The sequence below is a fragment of the Phyllopteryx taeniolatus genome, chromosome 12 (assembly GCF_024500385.1).
Source record: "Phyllopteryx taeniolatus isolate TA_2022b chromosome 12, UOR_Ptae_1.2, whole genome shotgun sequence".
NCBI lineage: Eukaryota > Metazoa > Chordata > Actinopteri > Syngnathiformes > Syngnathidae > Phyllopteryx > Phyllopteryx taeniolatus.
In genome coordinates this window covers 3,460,095-3,483,024 of record NC_084513.1, presented here as the reverse complement: position 1 = coordinate 3,483,024, position 22,930 = coordinate 3,460,095, and the positions used below count along the sequence as shown (strand labels likewise).

The window sequence follows — 22,930 nt, the reverse complement described above, 5'->3', positions numbered from 1 at the left end:
ACACCAATTGCCTTTGAGAGGAACTGCAAAGCCGAACCGGGAACTCGCAGTTGATGTTTAACCAAAGAAAAATGTCTGTTTTGATATTTTTCGAACTCTGCCGAATTATTCCAAATGTATTCCTTGATGTCTGTGTCAGTGTGTCAACTTTACAAGCGCAGCTGCGAGATTTTAAAAACTGTTTGTCTTGATTTGACTCCAAGCAGCATGAAATGTGATTTGAACCATAAGCAGTTGATTTACCAAGACTAAAGTAAACAGTCACTCTATAGGCTTGACCTGTGAGTAAAGAGTACAAAGTTGGGGGTATTTTATATTAATATATGATTTTTAAACCCATTTTATGGGTCAAAATTGTAGACTAGATTTAAACTGATGGATATGGTCTTCTCCAGGTTTCTCCGTCCCTCTTGCACACAACCCCTGGGTATTTAACTCTTGACTCACGCCTTCTTGGGTCTCTTTCGTTTTTTTATCTCTTCGTGTCCTGACTGGCGAGATTAGCCTCCCCCCTGCCCTTTCTTTTTCGGGCACACGGATCGGTAACCGCAGGCCTTGGGGATGGAGAGCTGCCTCCCTAGCCTCCGAGGATCACCGCTGCTAAGCCTACAGAACAGTTGCTGCTGAACTACCAGATACACTCCCAGCCAAATGTGAGTTTTCTGAACTTACTAGCGGATCCCAGACCCAAGGCGGGGGAGAGACAGTCATATTCTCCCAGGGTGGCGTGACGAGCCACAATTTTTCGTCTTCCGCCTCTTTTGTTTTGTTTAATTTTTCTGCATCCTTTTTGTCATTCGACCAAACCTGTCTCTGTGCTTCCCGAGACGACTGAGACAGTTCACCCCACCTACCAGCCGATCTATGTTCGTGAGTAGCAATTGTCGCCATAATGTATGAGATTAGTGCCTGATAATTTTGGGTAAATTACTAGCGTCACACAAAATCCCAATTTTGTTCTCTCTGTGTCTCTCTTTCGCTCTGACTCAACGCATTAAACACTCACATTCACATTTTTAGCCCAGCAACACATGATGTTCTACAGGGTGATTGAAAAGTAACTCCCTATTTTAAAATACTTATAATTTATTCATATGTTGTAATATTTTCTCAATGTTTTTGTGTATGTTCCATGATTAAAGGAGCAAGTCTATTCTGCCAAACCAAGGACTTTGAAGAACTTGAAGGGCGAATACGAGAAGTTATGTCTTCCATCCCACAAGAGTTCCTTGTGAAATCAGTTAATGCGTTTCCCAGGCGGCTTGAGAAACTGGTGGCTAATGCTGGCGCCCATATCAAATTTTAAATAAAACTCCATGCAATACACTTTCTTCTTTCTCATGTTCATTTCTTGTAAGAATTATAGTTCAGAAATAAATTACAACTACTTAAAAAATGGGAGTTACTTTTCAATCACCCTGTATTTCCGTTTTCATATGCCTATTTTTCTTCCTTTTACCATTATTAGTGTTATTTTCTTTCTTTAGTTAGACCCCTTTGTGTGTTTCCCTCTAGACCCCTTGTAGATGCCATTAAATATTTTATAAAATTCAACTTCTTTGTTGTGCTTTGTGTAGGACTCAAAATTTCATAAAATGTAGCAACCTTCAGATTATGAGACTGATAAAAAGGTTTCTCGTCACTTTCCCTAAATTTTATACATATAAAAAGTGACGTGGTTCCACTTTACGAGACAAATTAGTTTGATTTTAATGCTAAAGCATTAATCGCACTAACCTGTAAGAGAACGCAGGCATTTACCTTCTTTCGTATCGTTTTCAAAATGAATTACATTTTTATTTAACTCCCATATACGGTACACAGTTTAGTGACATTCCTTCCAACATACAACATAACATAACTTGTCATATACAGCCTTCAAGTTCTTCCAAAGTCGTTGGTTTGGTAGAATAGACTTGCTCCTTTAACCAACCCCACAGAAAAAAGTTGAGAAACATATTACAACATATTAATAAATTATAAGTATTTTAAAAAAGGGAGTTATTTCAAGTGTTGGTGGTCTCAGAGTATATCAAGTTGTCAGCTGATGTGGTCAGATTCTCCAGAGGAGTAAGACAAGAGCCGTATGATCCCTAATGACTACCTAGTGACAGTAATGTCTAATATTGCATGTAGTAGAAATGTGTGGGAAGTGGTGAAGTGTTAAAGATTTTATTGAAATAAAGAGCCAAGAGAAAAGCGTCAGATGGTTTGATTATTTTCGTCATCCATCATCACCGTTTCCGCATAGTCCTTGGTGCTTTTGGTGCTCTCGCCGTCGCCTTCCTTGTCCAGCTCACCACCTACTTGCCGTTCGTCCTCCTCACCTTCAACCTCCTCTCGCTCACTCACGGCCTCCTCGCCCACGCCTTCCCCTCGCTGCTGTGCGTCCCCGTGGTGGTCTCCCTCTGTAGCACCCCCCTCTGCTGGCCGGCCGTAGCGGTCCTCCAGCTCCAACTCCAGGAGAGCCACGCGGGCCTCCATCTTGCGGTTGCTGGACTCGGCCTCCGCCATGAGGCGAGCAAGTTTGGTTTGCAGAGCATCCAGGATGCTCTCCAGCCTGCCGATCTTGGTCTCCACTTTCTGGGCACCACCCCCTTCTGTTGCCCCACCATCCTCCAGCATGCCCATCTTGGTGAGAATCTGACGGCCCTTCTCCTCCAGGTGGCGCTTGGCCGCCGGGTACTCAGACAGTACGTCTGTCAGGTCTTCTTTGGACAGGCTGAACAGGTCCGAGTAGCCGATGCTTCGGATGTTGGCGGTGCGCCGATTGCCCGACTTGTTGCCTATGGTGTGAACATTGTAAGTGAACATAAAAAGTAGGGCAATATGAAGAGTACAATGGTACTGACCTTTGATGTTGAGAATGCTGATTTCTCCAAAGAAGTTTCCTGCACTGAGCACAGCAAACTCAGTGACGCCATCGTCTGCCACCACAGCCAGCTTGCCTTCTTTGATGATGTACATTTCATGGCCCACGTCACCCTTCCTGCACACGTATTCCCCTGGACTGAACACCTGCATCGCACGTGCAACAAATTCTGTAATACTAGCACCTGCAACATCAACAGATGTAATACCAGCACCGACGAGACCAACACCCTTATTATCAAGCGCTCCACCGTCAACATCAGTAACATTAGCAGCTATGAGACCAACTCCCTTCCCACTAACACCTGTAACATCAACATGCATAAAACTAACTAAACTGGTTTGTTCTTCTCATGTCTCATATTAAAAGCCTGCAGTTAGTATTATAGAATGAACTAATGTGAAGCCACAGTAGAGTGAAAGGTAATTTAGACCTCAGTTGTGTAAATGCACAAAAACATGTTTACTGTGGTGGATCCTTTAAGGAAATATCTCCCCTTATGGGTTACAGTGTCCTCATGATTCCAGGATTCGGAGTGGGATTCCTATAATTGTTTTGTTCTGAGCGTGTATAAAAGTCTGTAATGAGTAAAGAAAGCAGTTCACTACACACAACCTGTCTGTGTCAATTTTTAATTTTTATATACACGACATATTGGCTTTGTTGGCAGGATGGCGTTGGACATCAAAGCAGACTGAGGTCACCCTATCTGACAATGCAAAATACGGCCGCAAGAAAGGTAAACTTTCTTAACCATTTATTAATTCACTTGCAGTTCATACAGACTGGAGCAGTGGGCAGTGTTTAAATTCTCCTTTAAAAGAGCCTTTTGCAGTTTTCAATTGACAATTTTATTTGGCCTTACAAAACAAATGCTGAAGCATGACTCTTGAGTAGGACTAGGAGGTTTCATCATATTACCCATATACTGGCCAAACTTGCACTGGCTCCTGGTAGACCTGAGATGGGATTTTAAGGTTTTGTTACCTACTCATAAAATATTACATGGCTTAGCACCTTGCTATCTTGCTTACTTAGTGGTAGGCTCCAGCAATCATTGCGTTGCCTTGTGGTCTTAGTCTGTGTTCCATCCCGAGACCTATTCTCGCAACATGCAGGTCTTTTGGTGATTTTGTCATTGTCACTGTCTGTGTCACGTCATAGTTGCCAGTTGTGTCGTTCAGTTATTTCACCAGTCATGTCTTGTTTCTTGTTTAGGGTTTACTCAAGTGTTTCTTTTTTACTTTGTGTTTAGATTTTGGACTTTGTTATTTTAGCATTTAGACTTTTTCATGATCCTTGTTTTCCTTTGTTTTTGGAATTAAATATAATTTTTGTTATACCCCTGCACTACTGCGTTGCCTCCCTGCTTCCCTGCACTTGGGTCCTCCATGTTTTTGCCTTGCCTTCCTTGCCTTCAAAAACCCATCACGTGACTGAATGAACCGACCAGAACAGGACCCAGCGGGAAGAACACGGCGTCACCCTGCATGCCAACAGTCTGCCTCCCAGCGCCCTCAGCCTGCCGAACATACCTACCCTCCTCCAGTAAGCCCTATCGTTTCTTCTTCTCCGTCCTTTTCACCTGTGTCCCCCAACTTGTCCTAGCTATTCACCATGCCCTACCATTTTACCTCCTTGTTTTTTTAGATTCTGATTTTTCCGATTGTGAAGATGGACCCTCTTTAGTTAACCTCCTTTCTGATTCTGACTCAGATTTTGATTTTTCTGGCTCCTTCCCTAGTTTTTCTCATCCTTGTGAGTTTTCATCACGTTTTCCCTTTTCCAACCCCTGTGAGTCAAAGTCCTTTCCCTCTGACCTTTACTTGGGCACGCATTTGGCCATCTATCCGGGACCGCCACGTGGTGGCCAACAGAGGCGCCCAAGTAAAGGTAAAATTTTGTCCTCCCGTTTTTTTCTGCCCGTTTCCAAGTCACTTAATTTTTCACCAGTTTCCACACCTTGTTCCATGCCTCCAACTAAGTCACGTCCATCCAAATCAGCCTCCAAGTCACCTTGTTCCGTCCCTTTTTCGTCACCTTGTCTTGTACCACCTGTTTTTCCTAGTTCCCCTTCCCGAGTTCATGTGTACTCTGCCCCTCTCGATTCCTGTGCTCCCAAACCTCAATGGTGGCAGGCTGAGGAAGTGGCTGCAGTCCCCATCCCTGCTCCCCGGCAGCTGCAACAGGCCCCCTTCCCTGCTCCCCGGCAGCTGCAACAGGCCCCCGTCCCTGCTCCCCGGCAGCTGCAACAGTCCCCCGTCCATGCTCCCCAGCAGCTGCGACAGGCCCCCGTCCCTGCTCCTCGGCAGCTGCAACAGACCCCCGTCCTTGCTCCTCGGCAGCTGCAACAGGCCCCCGTCCCTGCTCCCCGGCAGCTGCAACAGGTTCCCGTTCCTGCTCTTCGGCAGCAGGCTCCCGTTCCTGCTCTTCAGCAGGCTCCGACGGCGCTTGTCCAGGGGCCGCTACCTATCCTTGCTCCGGCGGCGTTCGTCCAGCGGCCGCCACCCGTCCTTGCTCTGGTAGTGCTCGTCCAGCGGCCGTCACCCAACCCTGCTCCGGTGTCGCTCATCCAGTGGCTGCCACTCAACCCTATTGCCTGGCCCCTGCAGTGCCATTGGGTCTGGCATCAGGGCCGTCTGCCTGAATGGCCCTGTGGAAACCCTGGTGCTTGGCGGCCTGGTCAACCTCCTGAACTTCCCAGCCAAGCATCTCACCTCGGGTGGCTTGGACAGCCACCAGACTGACCCTGAGGGGCGGGCTGTGGAGGATTCTGCATCAACCGACCAGGACATGTCCTGAGGAAGACCCATTTCTCCAAAGGCATCTTACCTGTGGTGCTTCATTTAATGAAATGAACTGTCATGCTATTTTAACTGGAATTGTAAAGCATCATATCATGTGATATATGTTGCCCTCTGACCATCCATTACACCCTGGTCATCCTTGAAGGGGGATTCCTCCATTTGTGATCCCTTCTCTAGGGTTCTTCTTTTCCCCCCCCCAGATTTTAGCTTTTCCTTGCCCAGATGTGTGGTTTTAGACCAAGGGATGTTGTTGATCTTTGTGAACTGGGCCCTTTGAGATGCTTTTGATTAGGGGTTGTAGAAATAAACTTTACTTGATTTAACACCTGTAACAGCAACAGCCCACATAGCATGCCTCAACACCCCTGCGGCTGACCTGTGGCATGAGTTTGAGCACCAGCTCCTCCAGGAGGCTCTTCTCGCACTTCTGGAAGATGGTAACCTTAGAGAGGGTCGGTAGGTGTACGCTGACTGCGATCTTGGTCCTGAGGTGGACTGGTAGTTGCTGCAGAATCTCGTTCTCGCGCATGATCTTCTTGTTGATGTGCAGGTGCTGGTACCAGTTGTCAATGCGCTGACGCAACTCCTTGCTGATGTAGTGGCTGCGCAGGTAGGCCTTCACCTAAAGCACACAGAAGAAAGCACCAACAATCAAAAAAACCCGGGTCCAGCATTTAATTGTTCTGCCTGTCATGTCGCTGGAAAAGATAGATGAACAAAGATGTATTTCAAATTAATAATTTTCAGGGATTGCATGTTCTCTGCGTGCCTGCGTGGGTTTTCTCTGGGTACTCCCAGTTTCCTCCCACATCTCAAAAACATGCATGGTAGGTAAATTGCAAACTTTAAATTACCTGTAGGTGTGAATGTGAGTGCGAATGGTTGTTTGTATGTGTGCCCTGCGATTGGCTGGTGACCAGTTCAGGGTGTACCCCGCCTCTTGCCCGGAGATAGCTGGGAAAGGCTCCAGCACACCCGCGACCCTAGTGAGGATAAGCGGTACGGAGAATGAATGAATGAATAATTTTCAGACAAATTAAATGGTGAAATTGGATCATTTCCTGTGTTGCCCCGATGATCTCTCATGTCACACGAGTGGTTGGGAATCATCAATTGTGTTTTTTTATTAATAGCCAAATACACTGATTTATGAATATGCAGGCCTATGGGGGACACAAGTCCAGCCCGTCCCATGCCGGATAAATGCAGAGAGTTGCGTCAGGAAGGGATCTGGCTTAAAATTTTCCCAAACAAATATGAGCGTTCATCCTAAGAATTCCATACCAGATCGATCAGTTAACAACGTCCGCCACCGGCGGCGTCAGCCTGCAGGGTGCCCGTGGAAATTCAGCTACTGTGGGTCGAAGACGAAGGAGAGGTGGAAAGCGGGTTCTTAGGCAGAAAGAGAAGAGGAAAGCACAGAGCCTAAAACTGAATGTGGGGACATTCAATGTTGGAACTACAACCCCGATTCCAATGAAGTTGGGACGTTGTGTTGAACATAAATAAAAACAGAATACAATGATTTTGCAAATCATGTTCGACCTATATTTAATTGAATACATTACAAAGACAAGATATTTAATGTTCAAACTGAGAAACTTTGTTTTTAGCAAATAATCATTAACTTAGAATTTTATGCCTGCAACACGGTCCAAAAAAAGGTGGGACAAGGTGATGTTTACCACTGTGTTACATGACCTTTTCTTTTAACAACATTCAATAAACGTTTGGGAACTGAGGACACCAATTGTTCAAGCTTTGTAGGTGGAATTCTTTCCCATTCTTGCTTGATGTACAGCTTCAGCTGTTCAACAGTCCGGGGTCTCCATTGTCGTATTTTACGCTTCATAATGCGCCACACATTTTCAATGGGAGACAGGTCTGGATTGAAGGCAGGCCAGTTTAGTACCTGCACTCTGTTACTACAAAGCCACGCTGTTGTAACACGTGCGGTACGTGGTTTGGCATTGTTTGGCTGAAATAAGCAGGGATGTCCATGAAAAAGACGTCGCTTGGATGGCAGCATGTTTCTCCAAAAACTGTATGTACATTTCAGCATTAATGGTGCCTTCACAGATGTGTAAGTTACCCATGCCATTGGCACTAACACAGCGCCATACCATCACATAATGCTGGCTTTTGAACTTTGCGTCCATAACAGTCCGGATGGTTCTTTTCCTCTTTGGCCCGGAGGACACGACGTCCACAATTTCCAAAAACAATTTGAAACGTGGACTCGTCGGACCACAGAACACTTTTCCACTTTGCATCAGTCCATCTTAGATGAGCTCGGGCCCAGAGAAGCCGGCAGAGTTTCTGGGTGTTGTTGATAAATGGCTTTTGCTTTGCATAGTAGAGTTTCAAGTTGCACTTACCGGTGTAGCGCTGAACTGTATTTACTGACATTGGTTTTCTGAAGTGTTCCTGAGCCCATGTGGTGATATCCTTTACACATTGATGTCAGTTTTTGATGCAGTGCCGCCTGAGGGATCGAAGGTCACGGGCATTCAATGTTGGTTTTCGGCCTTGCCGCTTAGATGCAGTGATTTCTCCAGAATCTCTGAACCTTTTGATGATATGGACCGTAGATGATGAAATCCCTAAATTCCTTGCAATTGTACGTTGAGGAACATTCTCCTTAAACTGTTCGACTATTTTCTAACGCACTTGTTCACAAAGAGGTGAACCTCACCCCATCTTTGCTTGTGAATGACTGAGCAATTCAGGGAAGCTCCTTTTATACCCAATCATGGCACCCACCTGTCCCCAATTAGTCTGTTCACCTGTGGGATGTTCCAAACAGGTGTTTGATGAGCATTCCTCAACTTTCTAAGTCTTTTTTGCCACCTGTCCCAGCTTTTTTGGAACGTGTTGCAGCCATAAAATTCTAAGTTAATGATTATTTGCTCAAAACAATAAAGTTTATCAATTTGAACATTAAATATCTTGTATTTGTAGTGTATTCAATTAAATATAGGTCGAACATGATTTGCAAATCATTGTATTCTGTTTTGTTTAACACAACATCCCAACTTCATTGGAATTGGGGTTGTATGACAGGCAAATCTCGGGAGTTGGTTGACATGATGATTCGGAGAAAGGTTGATATATTGCAGAGGGTTGCGTCAGGAAGGGCATCCGGCTTAAAACTTTGCAAACAAATATGAGGGTTCATCCAAAGAATTCCATACCGGATCGGTCGTGGCCCCGGTTAACAACGTCCGCCACCGGCGCCGTCAACCTGCAGGGGACCGGTGGAAATTCAGCTACTGTGAGTCGAAGTCGAAGAAGAAGACGAGGTGGTAAGCGGGTTCTTTGGCAGAAAGAGAAGAGGAAAGCACAGAGCCTAGAACTGAATGTGGGGACTTTGAATATTGGGACTATGACAGGAAAATCTCAGGAGTTGGTTGACATGATGATTAGGAGAAAGGTTGATATATTGTGTGTCCAGGAGAGCAAGTGTAAAGGCAGTAAGGTGAGAAGTTTAGGGGCAGGGTTTGAATTATTTTACCATGGTGTAGATGGGAAGAGAAATGGAGTAGGGGTTATTTTAAAGAAAGAATTAGCTAAGAATGTCTTGAAGGTGAAAAGAGTGTCAGATCGAGTTATGAGTCTGAAACTTGAAATTGAGGGTGTAATGTATAATGTGATTAGTGGCTATGCTCCACAGGTAGGATGTGACCCAGAGGTGAAAGAGAAATTCTGGAAGGAGCTTGACGAAGTAGTTGAGACCATCCCAGGCAGAGAGAGTTGTGATTGGTGCATATTGTAATGGACATGTTGGTAAAGGAAACAGGGATGATGATGTGATGGGTATGTTTGGCATCCAGGTAAGGAACTTGGAGGGACAGATGGTGGTAGACTTTGCCAAAAGGATGGATATGGCTGTAGTGAACACTATTTTTCCAGAGGCAGGAACAAAAAGTGACCGACAAGATCAGAGGTAGCAGCACACAGGTGGATTACATTTTGTGCATATGATGTAATCTGAAGGAGGTTACTGACTAAGGTAGTGGTAGGGAGGGTGTGGCTATACAGCAGAGGATAATGGTGTGTAAAATGACTCTGGTGGTGGGGAGGAAGATTAAAAAGACAAAGGCAGAGCAGAGAACCATGTGGTGGAAGCTGAGAAAGGAAGAGTGTTGTGCGGCTTTTCGGGAAGATGTGAGACAGGCTCTCGGTGGACAGGAGGAGCTTCCAGAAGACTGGACCACTACAGCCAAGGTGATCAGAGAGACAGGCCGGAGAGTACTTGGTGTACCTTCTGCCAGGAAAGGGGAGAAGCAGACTTGGTGGTGGAACCTCAAAGAACAGGAAATCATACAAGGAAAGAGGTGAGCTCAGAAGAAGTGGGACACTGGAGGGACCGAGGAGAGGAGAAAGGAATACATGGAGATGTGATGTAGGGCAAAGGTAGAGGTGGCAAAGGCCAAACAAGAGGCATATGATGACGTGTATGCCAGGTTGGACACTAAAGAAGGAGAAAAAGATCTATATAGATTGACCAGATAGAGGGATAGAGATGGGAAGGATGTGCAACAGGTTAAGGTAATTAAGGATAGAGATCGAAATGTGTTGACTGGTGTCAGTAGTGTGCTAGCTTGATGGAAAGAATACTTTGAGGAGTTGCTGAATCATGAAAATGAGAGGAGAGGTTTGCTGATGCCCATTTTTAAGAACAAGGGTGATGTGCGGAGCTGTGGGAACTATCGTGGAATAAAGTTGATGAGCCACACAATGAAGTTATGGGAAAGAGTAGTGGAGGCTAGATCAGGACAGATGTGAGTATTTGCGAGCAACAGTATGGTTTCATGCCGAGAAAGAGTACCACAGATGCATTATTTGCCTTGAGGATGTTGATGGAAAAGTACAGCGAAGGTCAGAAGGAGCTACAGTTTCTTTGTAGCTCTAGGGAAAGCCTATGACAGAGTACCCAGAGAGGAACTGTGGTACTGCATGTGGAGGTCTGGAGTGGCAGAGAAGTATGTTAGAATAATACAGGACATGTACGAGGGCAGGAGAACAGTGGTGAGGTGTGCTGTATTTGTGACAGAGGAATTTAAGGTGGAGGTGGGACTGCATCATGGATCAGACCTGACCCCCTTCCGGTTTGCAGTGGTGATGGATAGGCTGACAGATAAGGTTAGACTGGATTCCCCCGTGGACCATGATGTTTGCAGATGACATTGTGATCTGCAGTGAAAGCAGGGAGCAGGTGGAGGAACAGTTAGGAAGGTGGAGGCATGCCCTGGTAAGGAGAGGAATGAAGATTTGTCGAAGTAAGAGAGAATATATGTGCATGAATGAGAGGGCTTGAGGGGGAAGAGTGAGGCTATAGGGAGAAAAGATGGAAGGGTGGAGGACTTTAAATACTTAAATACAGTCCAGAGCAATGGTGAGTGTGGTAAAGAAGTGAAGAAATGGGTCCAAGCAGGTTGGAATGGGTGGCGGAAGGTGTCATGTGTGTTGTGTGACAGAATAGTCTCTGCTTGGATGAAGGGCAAAGTTTATAAGACAGTGGTGAGGCCAACCAAAGACAAGGTTCATGGATGTCTGAGGGAAGACATGAGGGAGATTGGCGTTTGAGAGGAAGATGTAGGAGATAGGCTTACATGGATGTGCTGGAGCCGATCGCAGCTGACTTTGGGTTTTGGGCTTAGAGGCGGGGTACAGCCTTAACTGGTTACCAGCCAATCACAAGGCACATGGTCAATTTAGTATTCAATTAACATTAACACTGCATGTTTTTGGAATGTGGGACGAAACCGGAGTACCCAGAGAGAACCCACGCAGGCACAGGAAAAACATACAAACTACACACAGGATAGCCGGATTTTAACCCATGACCTCTGAACTGGGCGGCACGGTGGACGACTGGTTAGAGCGTCAGCCTCACAGTTCTGAGGACCCAGGTTCAATCCCCGGCCCCGCCTGTGTGGAGTTTGCATGTTCTCCCCGTGCCTGCGTGGGTTTTCTCCGGGCACTCCGGTTTCCGCCCACATCCCAAAAACATGCATTAATTGGAGACTCTAAATTGCCTGTAGGTGTGAATGGGAGTGCGGATGGTTGTTTATTTGTATGTGCTCTGCGATTGACTGGCAACCAGTTCAGGGTGTACCCTGCCTCCTGCCCGATGACAGCTGGGATAGGCTCCAGCATGCCCGCGACCCTAGTGAGGAGAAGCGGGTCAGAAAATGGATGGATGGATGGACCTCTGAACTGTGAGGCGGATGTGCTAAACTGTCATCCACCATTTAAATATAAATGTGTAATTCTCTTCTGTTTCGTTTGACAGTAAACTTCAACTGGGAGTAGCAATGGATAGTTTGAAGCCTCTTTTTTTGAAAACTTGTTCATTATCTGCTATCTCAAGTTTTTGCTTGCAAGCCAAAGAAAAAAATTGTATCTCGAAAAACTATAAATTCAGGTCACTCTTCAGTCATGGCAGGACTATATGTGACTTACTCCCACCTCTGGCATTCATACCAACTCCATCCACCCATCCATCCATCCATCCATTTTCTGAGCCGCTTATCCCCACTAGGGTCGCGGGTGTGCTGGAACCTCTCCCAGCCAATTGCAGGGCACATAGAAACAAACAACCATTCACACTCACATTCACACCTACGGGCAATTTATAGTCTCCAATTCTTGCATGTTTTTGGGATGTGGGAGGAAACTGGAGTGCCCAGAGAAAACCCACGCAGGCACAGGGAGAACATGCAAACTCCACACAGGCGGAGCCAGCAATTGAACCCCTGTCCTCAGAACTGTGAGGCTGACGTTCTAACCAGTCGGCCACCGTGCCGCCTCATACCAACTCGTGATTGGGAAAAAAGACGTTGTCGCGGTCCCTCAGGCTGGTGATGACGTTGCCCACGTTGCCCACGATGGATGCGAACACCAGCACGGCGATGAGCAGGTCTGCTATCATGAACAGGAACGCCTCTTCGTGACTGGGCAATGGCGTGTCTCCGACAGTGGTGAAAATCTGTGCTGAGAACCAGAAGCAGTAGAAGTACTGGCGGCGGGTAGACTCGAACACCGGGTTGGAGATGTTGGGGTAAACCCAGCCATCGCTCCCGAAGCCGATATAGTTGGAGAGTGCGAAGTAGAGGCAGGCGTTCCAGTGGATCAGCACGAAGATGTAGCTCATCAGCTTGGTGATGCGGAAGGTGTTGGGATACGAGGTCCTGGTCTCCATGCGGTCCAGTGCCTCGCTGAGTCGTGGTGTGCGAAGCAGACGGTTGATCCTCACTGTGGTCGCCTGGGTGCCGAACACCAGGTAGAACAAATCGGTAGGCAGCAGGGATGCCAGGTCGCGGAAGAAACGCCTGGAGTGGAGGTAGCGACTCTTTAGTCGACCCGTGTCTTTTATCAGGATGCCCTGCTCCAAGTAGCCTTCAGAGGGTTGAAAAAAAATCAATCAATCAATCAACAAGCTGTAACCATTAACCTGTACACAAAAAAGCAGCAAACAAAATTTAACCTCTTACATCAACACCTGCACAATCAAAACATGACATGACTAAGACCTGCAAGACACAACACCTGCAACCTGTAAAACTAAGATCTATTAGACACGCCACATTGCGGGAGACAGCAAGATTCCCAAGACAAAACTGGGTGGCGCCATGCTGCAAGACTAGACAAAAAAAACCTCAAGACTAGGTTTTCTTGTATTTGGCTTTTCGTTTTTGTGAAAAACGTATTTCTTGTCATTTCATCGACAGTTCTTGCAAATGCTTCGTCATGCAGGCTAATGCCACCCACAGCAAAAGCAGCACACCGTCAAAGGGAAGGAAGGCGGACTCGTCTGGTTGCACCGTTGATCTGCTGCCTGGCTCATCTGAGACGCCAATCAAAGTCCTCTCCTCCAGTGACAGCTAGAGGTTCAAGCACCAACAAGCCAAGGAGCTCATTGAGGACAGTGCTTAATTTTGAGCAGCCCTGATGGCTGAGGTTGAAGTCATCAAGAAAGTGACGTATCTGTTTGATATGATGTTCAGTAATTAAGGCTTCCATTTGTTGAGTATAACATTCCCTCTCCTGGGGTAAGGCTAGATAAGATATACTATGGTCCATCATTCTGATGGTACCATAACGTATGGACAGAAGAATATCACTTACTGTACACACACACGAGTGTAAGAAACTGACATTGTTGCGTTTTAAAGGAGTGCTTCTCTCCAGCTGAACTCTCTCTTTAGGGATTAATGATTAGATAGAAGAGCAGCCGGAGATATCCCCGGATGGAGTTAAAGTTCTGGTATGGATGTTGCATGGGATGGTACTCCAATGTGCTGACAACATATAGGCTTTATAAGCGGGTTCTTGGGGCATATGAGAGAGAGAAAGACAGAGAGAGACAGACATTGACAGGAAACTCTCGCAACTGTTTGCAACTATTGTTAGATAATGAAGCCATTATCAATAAAACCTCTGTTGACCAACTAGCCTAATTCAACAAAGCCTTCTTTATCATTACTCATTGATCTTCTCTCCAAACCGGGGGTGGGAGCTTGACACATCCAATCCAAAAGAAAACAAATTAATCAAAGAAACAATGCTGAACTTATAATAAAGAAGCATGCAGGACAAACTCATCCTCTCCAGCATTTCGGAGACCACACCAGAAAACCCAGAAGCACAAGAAAGAAACTATGATGATGACGCTTAAAGTCACCAAGAAAACAGTCAACGGTGTCACCTTTCATCAAATTCACAGGCTGGGAGGATCTCAAGCAGGAAACTGACCCCGTTGGATCATCGCAAAGTTCTAACACTTCCAGCTGAAAGTTTTTGTGACGCCAAAAGGATGAAGATCAAGCGTACACCATTCCGGATGAACGATCAGTTCCCCCGTGAAATCAACGAGAGACATAAAATTCTGTACCCGTTGATAAAGAACTGCCAAAGTCACCCCATGCCCACCCGAGAGAGAGGAGAAACGACCACAGCAGGGCACACGGGTAGGAGGGAAGAGAAATAGGTGAGACCAAAGAGCAACAGACCTCCGGAACAGGGACCCCGACATCCAGGGACTGTGACTGGGTGAGTGAGCCCCACCTTTACTTCAAGAACGTGACTCCTATGTAACCTTACAGTCGTCATATACCATGTTATTAATGGTTCTGTTGTTTTTTCTATTTCTGTTCTGTTCACTTGTTTTTTTGTCTGTTGGGCCCCTCACAAACCTTGTTCTATTCGACTGGATTAGCAAAAAATATCACAGTATCAACAACCACAGGGGGAGTATTTCAAACTCCTGTGTTGGACCGAAAAACTGTCCCAGTATAAAAGGTATCCAGATCCACCATTCTGCATTACCAAGCAGTTGAACAAGACAGGTTAACAAAAAATGCTAACAAATGACACAAATAATCCACCACCAGGACTAAACTAGGTGGACCGACATACCCGAACGTACAGCAATGATCATGTCGGCAGCGTACATCAGGTCGGATGCGTAGTCCAGGGTGAGCCACACTGCCAGATATCCCAGGGCGATGGAAGGAAAACACGTCCTATCACAGCAAACACACACACACTAAGACCACAAGGCTATGCAATGATTGACGGCGCCTACCTGAGGATGATGACGACCCAGTTGTAGACCACGGGCAGAATCATGAGCTGTAGCCAAACGTAATAGAAGTGCTCAGCCGGGTCCACCACCCAACTTCTCCAGCTGGAAGCAAGCAAGCACGTTTTTACTATTCAAGGCTTGTAACCTTGTTTTTTTAACTTGTTTTCTTCTTGGCACAACCCTAATGGGTGTCGCCAGATCACTTTTATAGGGGTACGAGTCCCAGTATAAATCAGCTGTGCCCCTGTATCAGCTCCTGCAGACTGGTCGACTGGCCGAGAGTTTTCCCAGTAGGCTGGAATGAAAAAAAGAATATACTTTCTACACAAGTGTTAATGTGTTGCATTCACCGCACATTTACATCCATCCATTCATGTATTTGCTCGCGACAGACACAATCCTCCTGTAACCCACTCAGAGATCATTGATGTGTTCCGAGCAGCAGGTGAACTTCAGGCATGCACGGACCATTAAAAGGTATGTGTAGGTTGCACAGGGCGGTATGGCACACAAGCACTATAAAATGGGATTGTGTAATGGTATGGCATATCTGTCAAATTTGTACATATTTGTAAACAAGCCGAACATGTACGCTGGATGTAGGGGCGGAGGTACGTGTGGCGGCAGAAAGCCGCCCACCCCTGCTGGCGGCCCCAATAAAGTTTTTTTCACATTGGATTGATTTTGGTCACCACACCAAAACAATGGCCGTCGGGTGTGCCCGCGCCCTGGATGCCCCCAATAATGTATTTTCATCCCTGCCCCCGTAGACAATTGGTTGGTATCGTGTTCCTGTGACAAATATTAAGAAAGACCATGCCTCCCCATCCTGCCTCAAAGTCTGCGCAGACCAGCTCGCTCCAGTCTTCACACAGCTCTTCAATAGATCTCTGGAACTGTACCATTCAAACGCTCCACCATCATTCCAGTCCCCAAGAAACCTACAATCTCGGGTTTAAATGACTACAGGCCTGTCGCCTTGACATCTGTGGTCATGAAGTCCTTTGAACGTCTCGTGCTGGACCACCTCAAGAGCGTCACAGGTCCCCCGCTGGACCCCCTGCAGTTGGGGAGAATACTTCGAAGATCTCCTCAAATTCGACCGACATGCCTTCCCATGAGGAAGCAGAGTCTGGGTTCTCTGAGGCGGGCGATCCTATCTCTGGGGTTGAGGTCACCGAGGTGGTTAAAAAGCTCTTCTGTGGCAAGGCCCCGGGGGTGGATGAGATTCGCCCGGAGTTCCTAAAGGCACTGGATGTTGTGGGACTGTCCTGGTTGACACGCCTCTGCAACATCGCGTGGACATCAGGGGCAGTGCCTCTGGATTGGTAGACTGGGGTGGTGGTCCCCCGTTTTAAGAAGGGGGACTGGAGGGTGTGTACCAACTACAGGGGGGTCACACTCCTCAGCCTCCCTGGTAAGGTCTATTCAGGGATGCTGCAGAAGAGGGTCAGTCGGGAAGTCGAATCTCAGATTCAAGGGGAGCAGTGCGGTTTTCATCCTGGCCGTGGAACAGTGGACCAGCTCTACACCCTCGGCAGGGTCCTCGAGGGTGCATGGGAGTTCGCCCAACCAGTCTACATGTGTTGTGTGGACTTGGAGAAGGTGTTCAACCGTGTCCCTTGGGGAGTTCTGTGGTGGGTGCTTCGGGAGTATGGGGTACTGAACCCCCTGATACGGACTGTTCGGTCCCTGTACGACCTGAGTCAGAGTTTGGTCCGTCAGTAAGTCGGACTCGTTTCCAGTGAGGGTTGGACTCCACCAAGGCTGCCCTTTGTCACAGATTCTGTTCATAACTTTTATGGACAGAATTTCAAGGCCCAGCCGAGGCGTAGAGGGGGTCCGGTTTGGTGGCCTCATTATTGCATCTCTGCTTTTTGCAGATGTGGTTATGTTGGCTTCATCAAGCCGTGATCTCCAGCTCTCACTGAAGCAGTTTGCAGCTGAGTGTGAAGTGGCTAGGATGAGAATCAGCACCTCCAAATCTGAGACCATGGTCCTCAGTCGGAAAAGGGTGGCGTGCCCTCTCCAGGTTGGGGATGAGATCCTGCACCAACTGGAGGAGTTAAAGTATCTTGGTGTCTTGTTCACAAATGAGGGAAGAATGGAGATAGACAGACAGGAGGATCAGTGCAGCGTCTGCAGTAATGTGGACTCTGTCTAGATCTGTCGTGGTGAAGAAGGAGCTGAGCCAAAAGGCAAAGCTCTCAATTTACTGATCGATCTACGTTCCTACCCTCATCTAAGGTCATGAGCTGTGGGTCGTGACCATAGGTGAGGGTAGGAACATCCGGGAGGATCTCAGAGTAGAGCCGCTGCTCCTTCACATCGAGAGGAGAAACCGGCAGCGTCTGTTGGTCTACACGGGCTAGCAATTGTCCCTTAAGCGCTGTGGTCTCTAGGGCCGTAGCCAAAGGGCTAGTCTTAATCTCCATTTGTCTCACCAAGGTGCCATCCATTTGTCCATTTTCTACCGCTTATCCGAGGTCGGGTCGCGGGGGCAGTAGCTTTAGCAGAGACGCCCAGACTTCCCTCTCCCCAGCCACTTCATCCAGCTCTTCCGGGGGATCCCGAGACGTTCACAGGCCAGCCGAAAGACGTAGTCTCTCCAGCATCCCAGTCTCCGGCCACTCGTTGAACTAAATAAACTCTGAATTCTGACCTGCCTTTCCATATCTGCTCTTGGGTCCCCACCTGCATCGCAAACCGTAACATTTGTAGATGTACCGATGAACTGCAGTGTTCCTGTGGCAATATCCTATACACAATGATTCCTGTTTTTAAGGGGGATCGAAAGTCATGGGCAGTCAATGTTGGTTTTCGGCCTTGCCACTTACAGATTCTCTGAATATTTTGATGATAATATGGACCGTAGATGATGAAATCCCTAAATTCCTTGCAATTATATGTTGAGAGCCATTGTTCTTCAACTTTTGGACTATTTACTCACAAAGTGGTGAACCTCCCCCCATCGATGGTTGTGAACAACTGAGCCTTTCCGGGGTGCTCCTTTTATCAATCATGACACTTGTTTCCAAATAACCTGTTCACCTGTGGAACATTCGAAACAGGTGTTTTCTGAGCATTCATCAACTTTCCCACTCTTTTGTTGCCCCTGTCCCAGCTTTTTTGGAACGTGTTGCAGGCATCAAATTCAAAATGAGACTATTTGTGAAAAAACAACAACAACGTTCATCATTTTGTACATTAAATATCTTGTCTTTGTAGTGTATTCAATTGAATATAGGTTCAAAAGGATTGGAAAATCAAAGTATTCTGTTTTTATTTACATTTTAAACAACGTCCCACTGTCATTGGAATTCGGGTTTGTATCATATAGCAGGTTGGTGTTTTCAGTCCTGCATCCTGATCTTCTTCTTTCCCTGCCATCGTTTTCCCCTGTTGTTCTTTTTCTTCTTCTTGGCATCAGTGAGCTCACTCGCCTTCTCCGTCATCACCTCCTCGGGTGGCGACTGCTCCTCCATCCTCTCCTCTGCTGTCTCCTCATCTTTCGCCAGTCCCCGCATGTTGTCATCCTGTCGGCGACCAATACTGTGGTTCAAACTCCTTTCCACGAGTAGTTCCATCTCCAGCTGCCCCAGTCGCTTCCTACAGATCTCCTCCGAGTCACTAATCCGGCGTCGGTGGCCCAGCTCCAGGGCGTCGTAGCGCTTCCTCCAGCGTTCCTCGATCTCCTTCAGCTGCATCTCGCGCAGGGTGAGCTGGTGCAGGGTGTCCACGTAGGCCCGGGTTCGAGCCCGCCGCCTCCACTGGACTTTGGCCAGAAGAGCGTCCTTGCCATTAAGCTCAGAAACATGACGCAGTTCCAGGAGGATGATGTGCTGCTTCAGGGTTTGGTTCTCCTCCCTCAGAGCCTCTAACTCCACACTACCGGTCTCTGGCATGGTCCTGGTCTGGATCCATGTCCTCAGCTTGGGCCATCACGGAGGGGTCGGAGCCTTGCTCTACGTTTTGTCCGATTGGTCGTGTCACAAAGGTCGGAAACATCATTTAAGGTAACATCGTCACGAAACAGAGGACGCCATCGTCCACATCATAACATCATCTAAGGTAACATTTTCATGAAACAGAGGATGCCATCGTGCACATAGTCTGCGCATCGTTGGATGGACACAAACAACATGGAGAACAGACATGGTTAGCTGAAATAAGGATGCTTCCGAAACCACCGTCCTGGTATCCCCAGATCTCACTGCTGTATTTGATCCAGTTGATCACAAGTGGACAGGAGCAGCTGGTGGGATGGCTGGCTCTGTCTTAAATTGTTTCAAATGTTACTTACAAGAAAGGGAATACTTTGTCTCAATTAGTCTCAATTCAGTTTTAGTTTTCTTGTGTTCAGACAAATATCTTTTGGGTAAAGAGAAGTTCTCTGACCTGGTTAATCCTTTCGGCTGACTCTTCAGCCCTGACAAAGCCTGAGATGAAACGATTATTCAGGTAAGAGAACTTCTATTTGTCTGAACACAAGAAATCTAAAACTTATCAACAAAGAAGACATGATGAATGCAAGTGGTCTCAATTAAATCTGAGCAAACAAAGATTACATGTGGGGTTCCGCAAGAATCCATACTTGGGCCACTTTTATTTCATATCTACACGCTGCCTCTTCCTTGCTTAGATCATGGAATACCAAAAGATGGGTTATCATCCTTTTGCAGATGACATGCAAACTTTGTTTTAGTGTTATCACATGACTACAGTCCTTGCATTGCACGTGATTAGCTCAAGGTGAGCGTACTCAAGACTTGATTGAACTCATTCAGAGCAGCTATTCTGTTCCCCAGTAATCAAGTTTTCAAAATCAGAGGAAGTCAACTCAGAACTTGACCATTAACCATCAATTTTCTTCTTGTCTGGGGTCTGGTCGCGGTGTTATTAACCTTAGCAGAGAAACCCAGATTTCCCTCTCTCCAGCCGCTTCATCCTGCTCTTCCAGGGGGATCTCGAGGTGTTACCAGGCCAGTTGGGAGACACAGTCTCTTCAGCGTGTCTTGGTTCACCCCTGGGGCCTTCTCCCATTGGGATGTGCCCGGAACACCTCGTCAGGCAGGTGTCCAGGGGGCATCTTAACTAGATGCCAGAGTCACCTCATCTGGCTCCTCTCAATGTGGAGGAGCAGTGGCTGTATTTTGAGCCCCTATGCAGGAATACTCCTCCAAGGTTACACTGTAATTGCTATTCTTGAGATTATCAGATTTGTTTGTCACTGTTGCTATTGTTATTGTTTTCAATGTAAATTAATAGACTTTTGTACAATCAATAAACAATAGTCCATGTATGACATGATGACTGCACACAGATGTTGAAAAGTCAAGTGTTGTTGTTGTTACTTACGTTGTGGTGGATGTGCGGGGATCTGGCCCATCTCGGTCTTGGCAGTGGACACCGCCATCGGCCTCATGGGCTACCTTGGACCTCTGACGCCACCTGAGCCATGCGGAGGCCGGATCAGCAGAACCACCGTTCATCTTCGCTTAAGGACTGCTGGATGTGCATGTGTGTGTGTGTGTGTGTGTGTGTGTGTGTGTGTGAGGCTTGGTCACTATGGACGACAACACAACACACAACTTGCAGACGGGGTCTCCTCCGGGAGTGTATTCATCACCTCGGGACATCTGAGGAGGCTTCTGCTATGACACGGAAGGTGGCACATATTGTTTACAGATGTGAAAATATATGTTTTCTTTATCTCATTACTTACTTTTCATAAGATTCTGACTTTTTTCATCAAGAAAATACAACTTTGTGATTCTCTCATTTTTTCCCCCGGCATGGCCTTATTACTACAGTACTTTGTCTACTTTCTATTTTACTACTACTTGACTTTCTCTAAAATATTATAATTCCGGAAGAGTTTGCACTTTTTTCTCAAGAAAGTACAACTTTTCATTTTTTAAGATTACCACTTTTTTTTATTATTACCACTCTGACTTTATTGCATTCATTGTTGATTGTTTTCCTTTTATTCCTTTGTAAAAGTTCCAATTTAATGTCTTCATATTACAATGTTTTTTTTAAAATCTGATATCCATCCATCCATCCATTTTCTGAGCCGCTTCTCCTCACTAGGGTCGCGGGCGTGCTGGAGCCTATCCCAGCTGTCATCGGGCAGGGTACACCCTGAACTGGTTGCCAGCCAATCGCAGGGCACATAGGAACAAACAACCATTCGCACTCACAGTCATGCCTACGGGCAATTTAGAGTCTCCAATTCATGCATGTTTTTGGGATGTGGGAGGAAACCGGAGTGCCCGGAGAAAACCCACGCAGGCACGGGGAGAACATGCAAACTCCACACAGGCGGGGCCGGGGATTGAACCCGGGTCCTCAGAACTGTGAGGTTGACGCTCTAACCAGTCGGCCACCGTGCCGCCAAAATATATATATATATATATAAATAAATATATATATATATATTTATATATTTGGGAGTAATATCTCTTTTTATTTACAGAAAATACAACTTTAACCCTTAAGATTATGACTTTATTCCCATAAAAGCCCTTCATTCTCATAAAAACTCAATTATTTGTCATAGAATGCCAGCAATTATTTCTTCCTTTTCAGTTTTTCCTACAAAAACCTCCCTACAATTTTGACTTTAATCTTGTAATAGTAACACTTTTTTATTGAATAAAATAAAACTTTTTATCCTTGTACAATTAAGACATTACTCTTGTTATATTGGGATTAAAATTTTTTTTTTAGGAGCCTCCCCAATCATTTAATTTGGGAAAAAATGATGGATGGGTGTGGCACGGGGTTGGTGTTTGTGGTGCTATGGGACGGCGTGGGGGGCGGTGGTCTGGTGCCCGTCCCCCTCCCCTTGGGATTGGTCGGGGCGCCTTCCTCGATCTGCAGGCTCAGCAACTCAGTACACCAGTTGACTAACTTGCATGTGATATGGTATTCATTCACTAATACGTTTGATAGAAACACTATAGACTTTATTTACTTGTGCTGGAATCACTAATTACAACACAGGTTATACTAACATTAACTCACAGGTTCTTAGAGGTGTTTAGACACAAAAATAATAATCCCACCGCACCACTCGACAGTAGCACTGCCGTGCTCAGTTTCCCACATCCTGTCCTGCCCTTTTCTGTCCTCTCTTATCTGGTTCTCTTGGTTACTTATTGCATGTCCTCAGAGGGTGCCCCCCCCCCCCCCCCACACTCCTCACAATCTACAAATAACAGTTGTAAGGTTACTTGTGTTCAAATATCTAAACTGTCTCACTATTGTTCTGCTGTGATTTTCACCCCTAGTCCCGTTGTCCACTCTGTCCCTCTGTCTGTCCCCTAAAACCCTTTTGTGTCCAGCTGCATTTTCAATAAAAATCTGAATAATTATCCATCCATCCATTTGCTGAGCTGCTTCTCCTGACAAGGGTCGCGGGAGTGCTGGAGCCTATCCCAGCTATCATCGGCCAGGAGGATGGGTACATCCTGAACTGGTTGCCAGCCAATCGCAGGGCACATACAAACAAACAACCATTCGCACTCACAGTCACACTTACAGGCAATTTAGAGTCTCCAATTAATGCATGTTTTTGGGATGTGGGAGGAAACCGGAGTACCCGGAGAAAACCCACGCAGGCACGGGGAGAACATGCAAACTCCACACAGGCGG

General features: G+C 46.4%; 1 protein-coding gene across 1 annotated transcript; it reads right to left on the bottom strand.

Annotated features, from left to right (window-relative positions):
* Nucleotides 1-2,027: 2,027 nt before the first annotated feature.
* On the bottom strand, nt 2,028-21,585 carry cnga4 (cyclic nucleotide gated channel subunit alpha 4). Its single transcript, XM_061792303.1, has 7 exons — nt 20,630-21,585; nt 15,272-15,373; nt 15,103-15,209; nt 12,500-13,083; nt 6,056-6,301; nt 2,853-3,018; nt 2,028-2,786 (listed from the first exon to the last, which is right to left on the bottom strand). Exons 1-7 carry the CDS (start codon nt 20,761-20,763, stop codon nt 2,203-2,205), a joined length of 1,923 nt encoding a protein of 640 aa, XP_061648287.1. The 5' UTR covers nt 20,764-21,585; the 3' UTR covers nt 2,028-2,202.
* Between the last annotated feature and the right edge of the window lie 1,345 nt (nt 21,586-22,930).

Excerpts from the sequence above, each read along its gene's own strand:
- cnga4 (XM_061792303.1), bottom strand. The coding sequence starts at position 20,763 with ATGAACGGTGGTTCTGCTGATCCGGCCTCCGCATGGCTCAGGTGGCGT. Across the intron at positions 13,084-15,102 it reads GATCATTGCTGTACGTTCGG|GCTACTTGGAGCAGGGCATC; the intron begins GTATGTCGGTCC and ends AACCCTCTGAAG. Across the intron at positions 2,787-2,852 it reads CAGCATTCTCAACATCAAAG|GCAACAAGTCGGGCAATCGG; the intron begins GTCAGTACCATT and ends TTCACACCATAG.